Genomic DNA, 12,601 nt, shown 5'->3' on the forward strand with positions numbered 1-12,601 from the left:
GTTTTGTATTTTTCCTCGCCCATTTTTTTTTCTCCTAAGAAATAAGTAATCAATAATCTCAATAATAACTATTCGATGACAAGTCAACGAAGAATACTTGCTTTTCTTTGAGACCGATTTGATTTATTTCAATTTGTAAATTATTTTAGTTTAATTTTTAAATTTAAAATTTTTAATTATTTTGAGTCGACTTGATTTTTTTATTAAAAAAAATTATAATAATCAAACTGACCGAAATCTCATTACTCAAATTATTAATCAACTAAAAAATTATTTTTATAAATAATATTATTTGTATATTATTTATTTACACTTTAAACTATATTATATAATACATAAATAACATAAATATTTCTTTAAATATTTAAAAAATATTTTATCATCTCACCTCACCATCTTAAAGAATGAATATTTTAATAATGTGTTTTACAATATCTTTACTCACTGCCTTAGATGGCATTTTAAACATGAATAAATCATTATATAATTTAAAATATATATAATAATATATCGATAATATATATTTTTTATTTGAATAACATCGTACTTAATCAAATAATTAAATATTTTAATCAAATAAAAATTATTAGACAAGAATGTTAGTCACTGTAAACTATATTAATCATCCAAAAGAAATTTTTTAATAAAATAATATTATTTTTTCTATAACAAATTTTTTTAATAGAATAATATTATTTTTAATTATTTAAAAAAATTAACCAAATAATATTTTTAAATTAAAATATAGTCACAAAAATAAATTTAATAAAAATGACCAAATGCTTTCGATTTTAAAAAATGGTTTCAATTTCAACCAATCTCTTTTGCCATCACTTTACAATAATTCCTCATATAATTGTACTAACATAACATACAATACAAATTACCATTGCAGGTTCCGAGGATCTGTGACACAGCAACCCCAGTGCTCGGCCATGAACGCTTCAGAGAAGCAGGCAATCAATCACTTGGGGCATCATCACAGAGTGTTATTCTAGAGTAAACACAGAACCCACCAGAGCACAGAGACAGAAACATTCGATAATGGAAACACGAGTTTGTTTGAAAGCCACAATGACAAGAATTCTTTTTCTAGATAATGGAAACAATAACGTATAATGAAGGGACTAAGAGCATCATCATCATCAGTGAGTACTACTATTGCTGGAACAGAGTGAGTGAGTAACAATGACAAGAATTCTTGTTCTAGATATCAGTTTCCTCGTACTTCTTGAGCAGCTGGGCGCAGCCTGACATGGGCTCGTACCTAAAGAACCCCATGGCATTGGCGTAGCGAGTGGAAGAGACAAGGCCGTTTGAGTTGGTGAGGATCACTCGGGCGCGGTTACGACCTGGGTCAGCCTCCGAGCAGTAGGAGAGCGGGCTGCTCAGGGTGACTGCGTCGCAGATGTCATCGCCGCGGTCGCCGGTGACGGTGATGGCGTATTTTCCCTTTGAGTCCGTTACCCCCTCGGTGCGGAATGTAACTTCGGAGCTCACCCTGTTCTTGCACTCGATCGCCACCTTAGCACCTGGTGAACAACAAATCGAACCGTTATCTAATCGAGATTTCATACCAGACTTTGAACCGAACAGGTTCTGTACATCAGCAAAGTACGCATTCGTAACCTAGGGCAGATCAGATCTAAGTGAAATGAACATCCGAGTTTTAACTGGGGCATTTGCCCGAACATGACGTGTGCAATGATGACTCCTAGCTTGATGTTTGACAAGAACCCAGAGACCCAATATCAATCACAACCCAGAACATCTTTTTCCCAGAAAAAAATAGGGTTCTAGTCAGATCTTGCAGAAGCTAAATGGAATTAGATCCCTGACCCGATTCTCCAGAGTGATAAAACCAGAAAGAAGATAGGAAAACCTACCGGGGATGCCAGGGGTGGCTTCGGTCTCGTAACCGGCACGGCAAGTGTCACAGTAGACGCGGCCCTCCACCGTGTACTGCTTCTCGTCGGCGGCGGTCGCCAGCACCGGCAGCACGCAGAGAGCCACCAACACTAGAAATCTACTATCCATCAGAGCTTTCTACAGTGTCAGGAAGGGAAGAGGAGAGCACAAATTCTTGAGAGATGGGGAAGCGTCAGGCCGATGGAAGGGGGTGATATAGCGTGAAGGAGAGAGAGAGAGAGAGAGAGAGAGGAGGTGGGCTGGCAGTACAGCTAGCTGTGAGGAGCTTGAATGATGGTCACATGGCGGTAGCCTGAAAGGAAAGCAAACAAGGAAGCGCGTATTGCGCCCTAATCTCCCGCTTTCATTAATTTCCGTCAGTCGGTGGGTTCCACCAGTCTACGCGGAGATCTGGACTTAACGCGCTCCCATAATATATATATATATATATATAGTTTATGAATATTATTTCTACGTCAAACCTTTTTTTTTTCTCACTTAATTTTTTTTTAAACACACGAAGTTTTTCATATTTCTATTACACTTTCAATTAATATTTTTTAATTTATTTAATCCTAATACTTTAATTTTTATATATAATATTTTTAAATTTTTTATTATTTCAATTATGCCTTTTTATATTTTTAAATCAATTCAACTCTTATAATTTGGTACAAATTGGGATATGTAATTATTTCTAAGCCAAATCTTATTTTTGACTTTTCATTTTCATGTTTTTCTAATGTAGGTAATTGAACTTTTTGTTATTTTTATTAAACTCATAAATATGTATTGAGTCAATTTAATCTCTGTATTTTGTTTTTTTTTATTTATACTCATAAACTTTTCATTATTTCGATTATATTTTTTGATCTATATTTTTAAATCAATTTAACCTCTATACTTTATCATGAACAGAGTGTGATGTGTAATTATTTTTAGATCACACCTATATTTTTGTCTTTATACTTTCACATTTTCTTCGTGTGTCTAGTTGAACTTTCATTATTTATATTACATCACTGAATTTATATTTTCGAGTCAATTTAACTCTTATACTTTTACTTTTTTTCTTGTAAGAACAACCCGAACTTTTATTGTTTTAATTATACCCATATACTTGTATTTTTAAGTTAATCTAACTTATATTTTAATTTTAACAGAATGTGACATCTAATTATTTCTCAGCCAAATCTATATTTTTGCCTCTATATTTTCAATTTTTTTCATGTAATCGTTTCAACTTTCTTTATTTTGATTATATTTATAGACTTACATTTTTAAATTAATTTAACTTCATGTATTTTGACATTTTTTTTTGTGAGACAACATGTATTTGTATTGTTTCAATTATAGCGTTTAACTTGCATTTTTAACTGAATTTAACCATTATATTTTAATACAAATAGAGTATGTCATGTATTTTATTATTTAACTTTACTTTTTTTTTAAACACCGAAAAAATAATGTTACAAATAATATATTCCTGTTTATTTAAAGTAAAAATTCAATGGGAATAAGGGCCGGAAATAAGAAAAGAAAATTAATGGGAGGCAGGAAGGTAAGATCCACGGCCCCCGGGCATGGCGCATGCAGCCATCTGCAGGGTCAGTTTGAAATAAGAAAAAAAAAAAAAGGATATATGAAGAAGGTGGTAATTAAGATTTGAAATATTATTTCAATATTTTATTATGGTATGTTTACTATTATTTATATATTAATATATTTTATTTTATATCTAATGTGTTACAAACAAAAGTTCACTTAAAAAACAAAATGCTCAAAAGTAGGCGAAAATGGTTTTTGAGAGATTGAGACGTCGATTAAGATTGTGTTATCTTTATTATTTTCAAGTTATTTTTAATTTTGTATTTTCTAAAATAATAAAAACTCTTTCTTTTTGTTGTTTTAAAAAATATATTTTTAAAAATAAAAAAAAAAATTATAAAGAAAATTCAAAACAACAAAAATTTATTTTGAGTATTTTCATCCAAAATAAACTCTAAACTCAAAATATATTTATTTATTTATTTATTTATATTTTATTATTATTGTTATGCGTGAAGATACTGAAGAGCAATGCAAGCATGGCAGCTTGAAAAAAATGCCACGTGGCGGCTTGAGGAAGTGCCACGTGGCGGCCTGAGGAACCAAAGAAGGCCACCCAGGGGCGCGGGCGCGCCTAGCGCGGCCCTCCGCGCTTGCGCAACCCCGCGCTCGCCCGGCCAAGCAGCGCGCGGTTGGGCGTGCGCACGGCTGCGGGCGCGCAGCTGCGCGCGCGCCCCTGCACAAAGACGACCGCGCGCATTTGCGCGCGGTCCTCCCCCGAGAGAGGGTCACTCGGGGGTGAGGTACCCCCGAGTGCCCCCGCCCGGGGGCGCCCAGCTGCGCGGGCGCAGCTGGGCGTGCGCACGGCCGCGCGCGCGCGCAGCCACGCGCGCCCCTGCACAAGGGCGGCCGCGCGCATTTGCGCGCGGTCCTCCCCCCCCGAGAGAGGGTCACTCGGGGGTGAGGTACCCCCGAGTGCCCCCACCCGGGGGCGCCCAGCTGCGCGGGCGCAGCTGGGCGTGCGCACGGCCGCCCGCGCAACCGCGCGCGCCCCTGCACAAGGGCGGCCGCGCGCATCTGCGCGCGGTCCTCCCCCCCGAGAGAGGGTCACTCGGGGGTGAGGTACCCCCGAGTGCACCCCCCATGCGCACAGGCGGCCCCGCGCACCCTTGCCGGCAGGCGGCCGCGCACACCCTGCTCGCGGCCGCCCGCGCACGCAGCCGCCCGCAGGCGCGGCCGCTCACTCACACAACCTCCCGCGCGCGCCCTCGCGCACGCCCCCCTTTCGCACCCGGTCCCGTGCACTTGCATGCACGACCCCTCATGCTCTCCTAGCCTGCACTCGTGCAAACCCCCGGGTGAGGGTCACCCAAGGCGCCGCACTGACAGCCACGTGCCACGTGCCCCCTATCCTTGCACCACCACCTCCAAGAAACTCGGCCTAAGACTATTCTCGCGAGACTTGGTCAAAGCCTCTCCGAGATTCTTGCCACAAAACTCGGAACACGCGACACATGGATGCCCCTCTTGTTGCTATAAATAGGAGGTCACTTTCCCTCATTCGGTATGCAATCTCTGGTTCTCGCATTTACTCTCTTACTTTCGAATACTCAATTTCTACGGTGATCTAACTTAAGCATCGGAGGGTTCGCGCGGGGACTTTCGCCCGCGCTCCTAACCGATTCTTTCTCTAATAGGTCATCTGTTGCTCGGAAACACCTCCGGAGACTCATCCATCGCTCAGAAACGCCCTACGAGACTCACCCATCGCTGCCACATTACCCCGGGAGACTCACTCATCGCTCAGATACGCCATACGAGGGTCATCCATCGGTGGTTTCCCATTTTATAAATTTTATTGTTGTGATCGCGTAACAACAATTGGCGCCGTTTGTGGGAAACGCAAACAAAAAGCTGCAACACTCTTCCCTCATCATGGCTCAAACTCGAAGCAATCGCCAGACCCTCTCCCGTGGGGCCCAATCGCCTCGACAAGAAACCCTCTCTCGAGTGGAAGATCAGCATCAGTCTACTCGCGATGGCCCGTTACCCCTCATCCATGGGGGTCATCCGCCCCTTACCCATGAGGGACAGCCTCCCCTCACCCATGGTGGCCAACCGTCCCTCACCCATCAATCCCCTCGTGAGGGTCACCCGTCCCTCACACACCAGCAGCCGCCCCTTCCAGAGCCCTCTCACCTACTGGGGGCCCAACTTCAGGTGCCTCCTCTTACCGCCCCACATATTCTCTCGGGACCCTACTCAGGTATGCAGATCCCATCCGTCGTACCTTGGGCTGAGTACAAAGCCCTGCGACAGCAACACGCTGAAGGAATACAAGCTCTGAGGGAAATGGCTGGTATTTTGCAAAGTCTGGTCCCCCACGGGACAATCCCAGCTGCATTGAGAAAGTTCATCCCGGAGATAGTTCCATCTCACAGGGCTCGTCAGGAGGTACCAGGGAACGACTCCTATCGAGACGCAAGCCCTGAAACCCACGTTCAACCTGTCCAAACTCGAAACAATCAACCAAGGTCTCCTTTAAGGGAAGATCACAGCCAAACATCTCCCCTTCGAGGAAATCATGGAGGAACTGACCGTCGAAAGACAGAAAGACGAAGCCCACAACGAGGAAGATATTCGGAAACAGTAGCCAGCACTCCGATGGAAAGAGGCTGGGAGGCAAAACCCATAACCAAGCAAAATGATGGGCCTGAGGATAACCCTACTGCATTTAGTGCACGAGAGGCCACCGATATGAAAAAGATGATTGAGCGGGTCCTACAACAGAATAAGTTATTACCTATCTCTGAGGAACAATCCAGAGGAAAGTTACCATTCGTGGCCGAGGTAATGGAGAAACATTTGCCGAGGAAGTTCAAGATGCCTCAAATAAATCCGTATTCAGGAAAGGACGACCCGTACGATCACGTGCAAAATTATGAATCTTTAATGATGCTTCATGGATGGGACGACGAGATAATGTGCAGGGCATTTCCTTTAACCCTAACTGGGCATGCTCGAGCCTGGTTTAACGGCTTACCCGAGGCATCTATCTCTTCATTCGGGCAGCTAAAAACAGAATTTATCAAAGCATTCATTATTAACAGTCAGAGAAAAAAGGATGCGACATATCTGCTTAGCATTCGACAAGGGAATAAAGAGACCCTACGGCACTACGTGGACAGATTTCGAAATGCCACACTTGAGATCTGTAATTTACCGATTGAAATGGCAGTGTCTGCCATGTTCCAAGGGACACGACTAACCCCTTTGCAAGAATCATTATCCCTGGACCCTCCGAAATCTCTGGCAGACCTGTTCGTCCGGGCTAACAGGTACATACTCCATGCGGAAATGATGAGAACGATAGGGGGAAGTGAAGACGGAGAAAGAAAGAGGAAAGAACGAGATATTGAAGAAGGATCAAACCAGCGAAAAGAACGGACCAGGAGGTCGGATACAGTGGGGCCACAATTCCATCATTACACTAGGCTCAATCAACCCCGATCAGCTATATTGGCGACAGTAGAGGGGTCTGGTCTCCTCCAGCTTTCGAAAAAGGCAGATCGCCCCATGGGGAGAAATCAAGAAGAGTACTGCAGGTATCACCGAACTCGGGGACACTCTACCGATCAGTGTAGGGAACTAAAAAATCAGATAGAAGCACTCATTCGTGAAGGGCACTTGCAAAGATATGTAAGGACTGAAGGTAGAAATGACAGAGACCGTCAAAGAAGGGAAGAAAGGCCCGAAGGTCAAGATATACGAAATTTACGGCAGAATGAAGGGATAAGGGATGACAGAATGGTGGCCCCCCCTGACAATGAGCCGACTCATCAAGCTATTCATGTTATCTCTGGGGGCGAGACCTTAGCTGGGAATACTTCTTCTTCTCGAAAGGCCTATGCCCGTCAGGCCTACCAAGTCAACTATGTGATGGAGGTGAGAGAGGACGAGGAGCCAATCACGTTCACCCCTGCTGATAGAGGTGATATAATACTTCCACATGATGATCCAATGGTAATTTCTGCAGTTATCGCCAAACACCCCATCAGTAGAATTTTGGTGGATAGCGGCAGCTCTGTTAATCTAATCTATTGGAATTGTTATAACAAATGAACATATCCCAAGACCGGTTGAGAAAAGTGTCCTCTCCCCTGTACAGCTTCACTGGAGAACCTGTCTCGGTAGCAGGATCTGTTCAACTACCTGTCACATTAGGCGCCGACCCTCAAAGTGTGACTCGACAGGCGAATTTCATGGTGGTCAAAGCCCCTTCTGCAGCATACAACATGATTTTAGGCCGACCGCTCCTCAATGATATGAGGGTTGTAGTGTCCTCTTGCTACTTATTAATGAAATTCCCCACGCTCTCAGGAGTAGGGCAAGTTCGTGGAGATCAGAGGAAGGCAACATCCTGTTATGTATCGTCCACAAAAGGAAAAAAGGCAGAAGAGACTTTATCTATCGCTGAAAAAGCCATACACAAATCCCTGGAAGAAGAGACTGCTCGCAAGCCCCAACCAGTGGAAGAGTTAGAAGCAGTGCGATTAAGTGACACAGATCCCGAGAAGTTAGTGTATGTGGGCATGAAGCTTCCGAAACCAGTAAAAGATGAAATCATGGGGTGCCTTAGAGAAAATTTGGATGTCTTTGCTTAGACACCAAGGGATATGCCAGGGATTAGTCCCGACGTGATATGTCACCATTTGAACGTGGATCCTCAGTTCAAGCCTGTTCGACAAAAAAAAAGGAATATCGCCCCTGATAGGCTACCGGCGTTAGAAGAAGAAATTGATAAGCTACTAAAGGCAGGTTTCATTCGAGAGGTGTTATATACAGAGTGGTTGGCCAATGTGGTTATGATTAAAAAACCCAACGGAAAATGGCGCGTGTGTATAGACTTCACTGGCCTCAACAAGGCGTGTCCTAAAGATTCCTACCCATTACCTCGGATTGATCGTCTGGTGGATGAAACATCTGGGTATCATCTAATGAGCTTCTTAGATGCCTTCTCAGGGTATCATCAGATAATGATGTATCCTCCAGATCAGGAGAAAACATCATTCATTACAGAAAAAGGGACATATTGTTACCGAGTTATGCCATTCGGGCTCAAGAACGCGGGGGCCACTTATCAACGCATGGTGAATAAAGTTTTTAAGGAATTATTGGGTGATACAATGGAAGCATATGTCGATGATATGATCGTGAAAAGTCGGGAGAAGGAATCGCATGTTAAAAAGCTGGCACGAGTGCTTGAAGTCTTTAGGCAATACAAAATGCGCCTAAACCCAGCAAAATGTGCATTTGGCGTTCAGTCTGGAAAATTCTTAGGATATATGATCACACAAAGGGGCATCGAGGCGAACCCCAAAAAGATACAAGCGATACTGGATATGGAACCCCCAACATCAATTAAGGAAGTGCAGCGGCTGACAGGTCGAATGGCGGCTCTTGGGCGTTTCCTCTCCAAATCGGCCGAAAGGGAACTCCCGTTTCTTCAGACGTTAAGGACAGGGAAAAAGTTTGAGTGGACGGAGCAATGCCAAAAGTCATTTGAGGCATTAAAAGAGTACTTGAAGGAAGTCCCTTTATTGACTCGACCTGAAACTGGGGAAATGTTATATTTGTACTTGGGTGTAAGTGACAAAGCAGTAAGTGCAGTACTGATTAAAAAAGAAGGGCAGGTGGATCGACCAGTGTACTACGTCAGTAAGGTTCTACAAGGGCCGGAAACGCGTTATCCCTTCACAGAAAAGGTGGCACTGGCCCTATTGAACGCCTCCAGAAAGTTGAGGCCATATTTCCAAGCTCACTCCATTAGCGTACTAACAGACCAACCATTACGGAGCATTTTACAAAAGCCTGAGTGTTCCGGTCGTCTCACCAAATGGTCCATTGAGTTGAGTGAATATGACATACAATATCATCCTAGGCAGGCTATAAAAGGGCAAGCATTGGCAGACTTTATTGTCGAATGTACACCCTCCAAGGAGGCCAAGGAAAAGAGCATAACAGAGTGGTTACTGTTTGTTGATGGGGCTGCCAGTTCCCAAGGGAGTGGAGCGGGAATAGTGCTTATCCCACCAGAAGGAGAATCCCTTGAATACTCTCTAAGATTCGCTTTTCCAAGTTCGAATAATGTGGCCGAGTATGAGGCACTAATCGCTGGTTTGAGGTTAGCCCGAAAACTTGAGGTAACACAATTGATAGCCCACAGTGATTCTCAACTGATCGTTCAGCAATACTACGGGCAGTACGAGACTAGAGAGCCGGCCATGGGACAGTATCTCCAGAAAGTCAAGGCACTCGCACAGTTGTTCGAAAGTTTCCGGCTAGTACAGATCAACAGATCCCTTAATGGCCATGCAGACGCTTTATCCAAATTAGCATCCACTAAAGAAACTACTGGGAGAACAGTATATGTGGAAGTCCTTCAACAACCAAGTATAGAAGAATCTGAAGTAGCATGTATTGAGAATAGTAGCGACTGGAGAACCCCTTTCTACAAATATTTGACCACGGGAGAATTACCGGCAGACCCAAAAGAGGCTAAGAAAATTAAGTTTAGAGGAGCTCGTTTCACAATAATAGATGGGATGCTATACAAGCGAGCGCACACTATGCCACTCCTCAAATGCTTAGGCCCTCGGGAAACCAATTATGCTTTGACTGAGGTTCACAGTGGAGTATGCGGTGAGCATCTAGGAGGAAGGGCCCTTGCGGCCAAAATCCTAAGAGCAGGCTTTTTCTGGCCCACATTACAACATGATGCTCAAGCAAAGGTCAAAGAGTGTGATAAATGTCAGAGGCACGCCCCGATTCATTCTGCTCCAATATCGCAACTACAACCCACATTCCAGCCCATTCCATTCGCTCAATGGGGCTTGGATATTCTCGGCCCATTTCCGCAAGCTACAGGACAAAGGAAATTCCTTTTAGTGGCAACAGATTATTTTACCAAGTGGATTGAAGCCGAAGCCCTAGCCACCATCAGTGCGAGGAAAGTAGAGGCCATGGTATGGAAAGACATTGTATGTCGATTTGGAATCCCACGAGTCATTAACACCGATCATGGAAAGCAGTTTGACTGTGATTCTTTCCGAAATTTTTGCAAAGGCTTGGACATTCAGCTAAGGATTTCTTCAGTAGCATATCCCCAAGCTAACGGACAAGTAGAGGTCAGCAACAGAACAATTTTACATGGCTTGAAAACTCGGCTAGAAGGCGCAAAGGGAGCATGGGTGGATGAATTGCCTACCGTCTTGTGGGCCTACCGAACAACCAGTCGGGTCTCAACAGGTGAAACGCCATTTAACCTAGTGTATGGAACAGAAGCTTTGATCCCTGTGGAAATCTCGTGCAGATCACCCCGATTGGATGCTTTTGATAAATGTGACGATTCGAAAAACTCTGATTCATTAAAAGAGAGTCTTGATCTCATCGAGGAACAGAGAGACAGGGCGGCGGTACGAATCGCTGCCTATCATAAAAGGGTTGCCAACTATTACAACTCTCGTGTAAGGAGCCGACCTCTCAAGAAGGGAGATTTGATCCTCAGAAAATCAGCCATCACCAATGCACACCGAGAGGATGGAAAATTTCGAGCAAATTGGGAAGGGCCGTATCGTATTCAAGAAATGATAGGTCCTAGTACCTGTATCCTCCAAACGCTCCAGGGTGAAACCATGGGTAAAACTTGGAGCACAAACCACCTGAAATTATATTCCCCTTCGGACATGTAACGCAATAATAATATGAACCCGAAGAGGGACCGTGGACGTAGGCACATTTTGCCAAACCACGTAAAATGCTTGTGTTTTCCCTTTCTTTATTATTCAAGGCAAAGGAAAGAGAACGACCCGCTATGGGTCCCTTCTTGCAAAAAAAAAATAAATAAATAAAATAAAGCCTTTTTTATTGCTTCCCCGCAAAATAATAAGACAAGTCTTGCCCGGAGGTGAAAAAATCAAATGGCATTAGCAAGCAAATTAAAGTCCCGCTAGTAAGATATTCTACTAAGTCCGATAATAATGCAAAAGGCCCTGCCGCATAATACGCTATGAGAAAAGCACGGCTCAATAGGCCCGACGACTACGATAGCCGTCCTGCCTCAAAGCCAAGTGGCCCGGTCTAGCGAAGTGACAAATACGTCCACAGCACCCCCTCAACATTGAAATCAAAAGGTTATCCCGCTAGCCTACTCAACTGGCCTGGCTCGATAACAGGAACAAGGAACGGCCAAAGGACCACTATGGGCTGAAGCGCCCATAGTCCACCTTGTGGCATGAAGAGTCTAAAACCCTAAGGTCGGAACCAGACTTTCGATGGGAGATAATAGTAAAAATCAGCAAGCTGTAACTACTGTTTAAGAAAAAAGACGAATCTTATTCATACAAATAAAAGATACTTCACTCAACAGAGAAAAAGCTACTAAACTTAAAAAAAAAAAAAAAAAAAAGAAGAAGAAGAAGAAGAAAATGGGGGGTCTATTCTAAGTCCGCTTCCTCCTGCCAGAACTGGGAGCACCGCTACTCGGAGCAGATGGGGCCTCCCCTTCTCCTTGGCCCGAGGATGCAATAACTGTGTCATCAGCTGTGGGTAGGGCATCTGTCATCTCCACTTCCTCTGAGGCGAAGGCATACGGCTCCCACGGCCCCGACAAGTTCTCCAGATTATCAACTAAACGAGCATTCAAATAAGCCCTGGGACTAGTGGGGTCAGGATCATTATATCTTCGCCAGTCAGGAACATCAGACTCCTCAACCTCATCAGTATAGACCAATTCAGGGAACTGTTCTCCTGGGCGTTTTAATTCCAGATACGAGCGTGCGAGATAGAATCCATACTTCGTAAAGCAGCCCCCATAACTGATCTTTCTCTCTTGACAGTCCGTTAAAAGGCGATAGTCCCTCACAGCCTTCTCCTGTGCTGCTAAAATCTCTTCCTTCCTTCGGTCCTTGAGCAACCTATATTGCTTCTTCTGACGAGCAAGCTCGTCTACCCTCAAAGAATGCTCTTACAAAAGGTTTTCATGAGTTTCCTTAACTCCTAAAAGCTCTCTCGTCAGCGATTCTTTGCTATTCCGGAGATCCACTATCTCCCCCTTTATGCTTGACGATTCACCATCAGCTTCCGC

The 12,601-nt window shown here is 43.8% G+C and overlaps 2 protein-coding genes across 2 annotated transcripts; one reads left to right on the forward strand and one right to left on the reverse strand.

The window, feature by feature from the left end:
• Positions 1–834: 834 nt before the first annotated feature.
• On the reverse strand, positions 835–2,211 carry LOC127798782 (protein DOWNSTREAM OF FLC-like). Its single transcript, XM_052332384.1, has 2 exons — positions 1,887–2,211; positions 835–1,532 (listed from the first exon to the last, which is right to left on the reverse strand). The coding sequence occupies exons 1-2, from the start codon at positions 2,035–2,037 to the stop codon at positions 1,207–1,209; spliced, it is 477 nt and encodes a 158-aa protein (XP_052188344.1). The 5' UTR covers positions 2,038–2,211; the 3' UTR covers positions 835–1,206.
• A 6,431-nt stretch (positions 2,212–8,642) lies between these two features.
• LOC127799867 (uncharacterized) lies at positions 8,643–11,207 on the forward strand. Its single transcript, XM_052334083.1, has one exon. The coding sequence runs from the start codon at positions 8,643–8,645 to the stop codon at positions 11,205–11,207; it is 2,565 nt and encodes an 854-aa protein (XP_052190043.1).
• Positions 11,208–12,601: the final 1,394 nt, after the last annotated feature.

This window comes from Diospyros lotus, chromosome 4, assembly GCF_014633365.1.
Source record: "Diospyros lotus cultivar Yz01 chromosome 4, ASM1463336v1, whole genome shotgun sequence".
Taxonomy (NCBI): Eukaryota; Viridiplantae; Streptophyta; class Magnoliopsida; order Ericales; family Ebenaceae; genus Diospyros; species Diospyros lotus.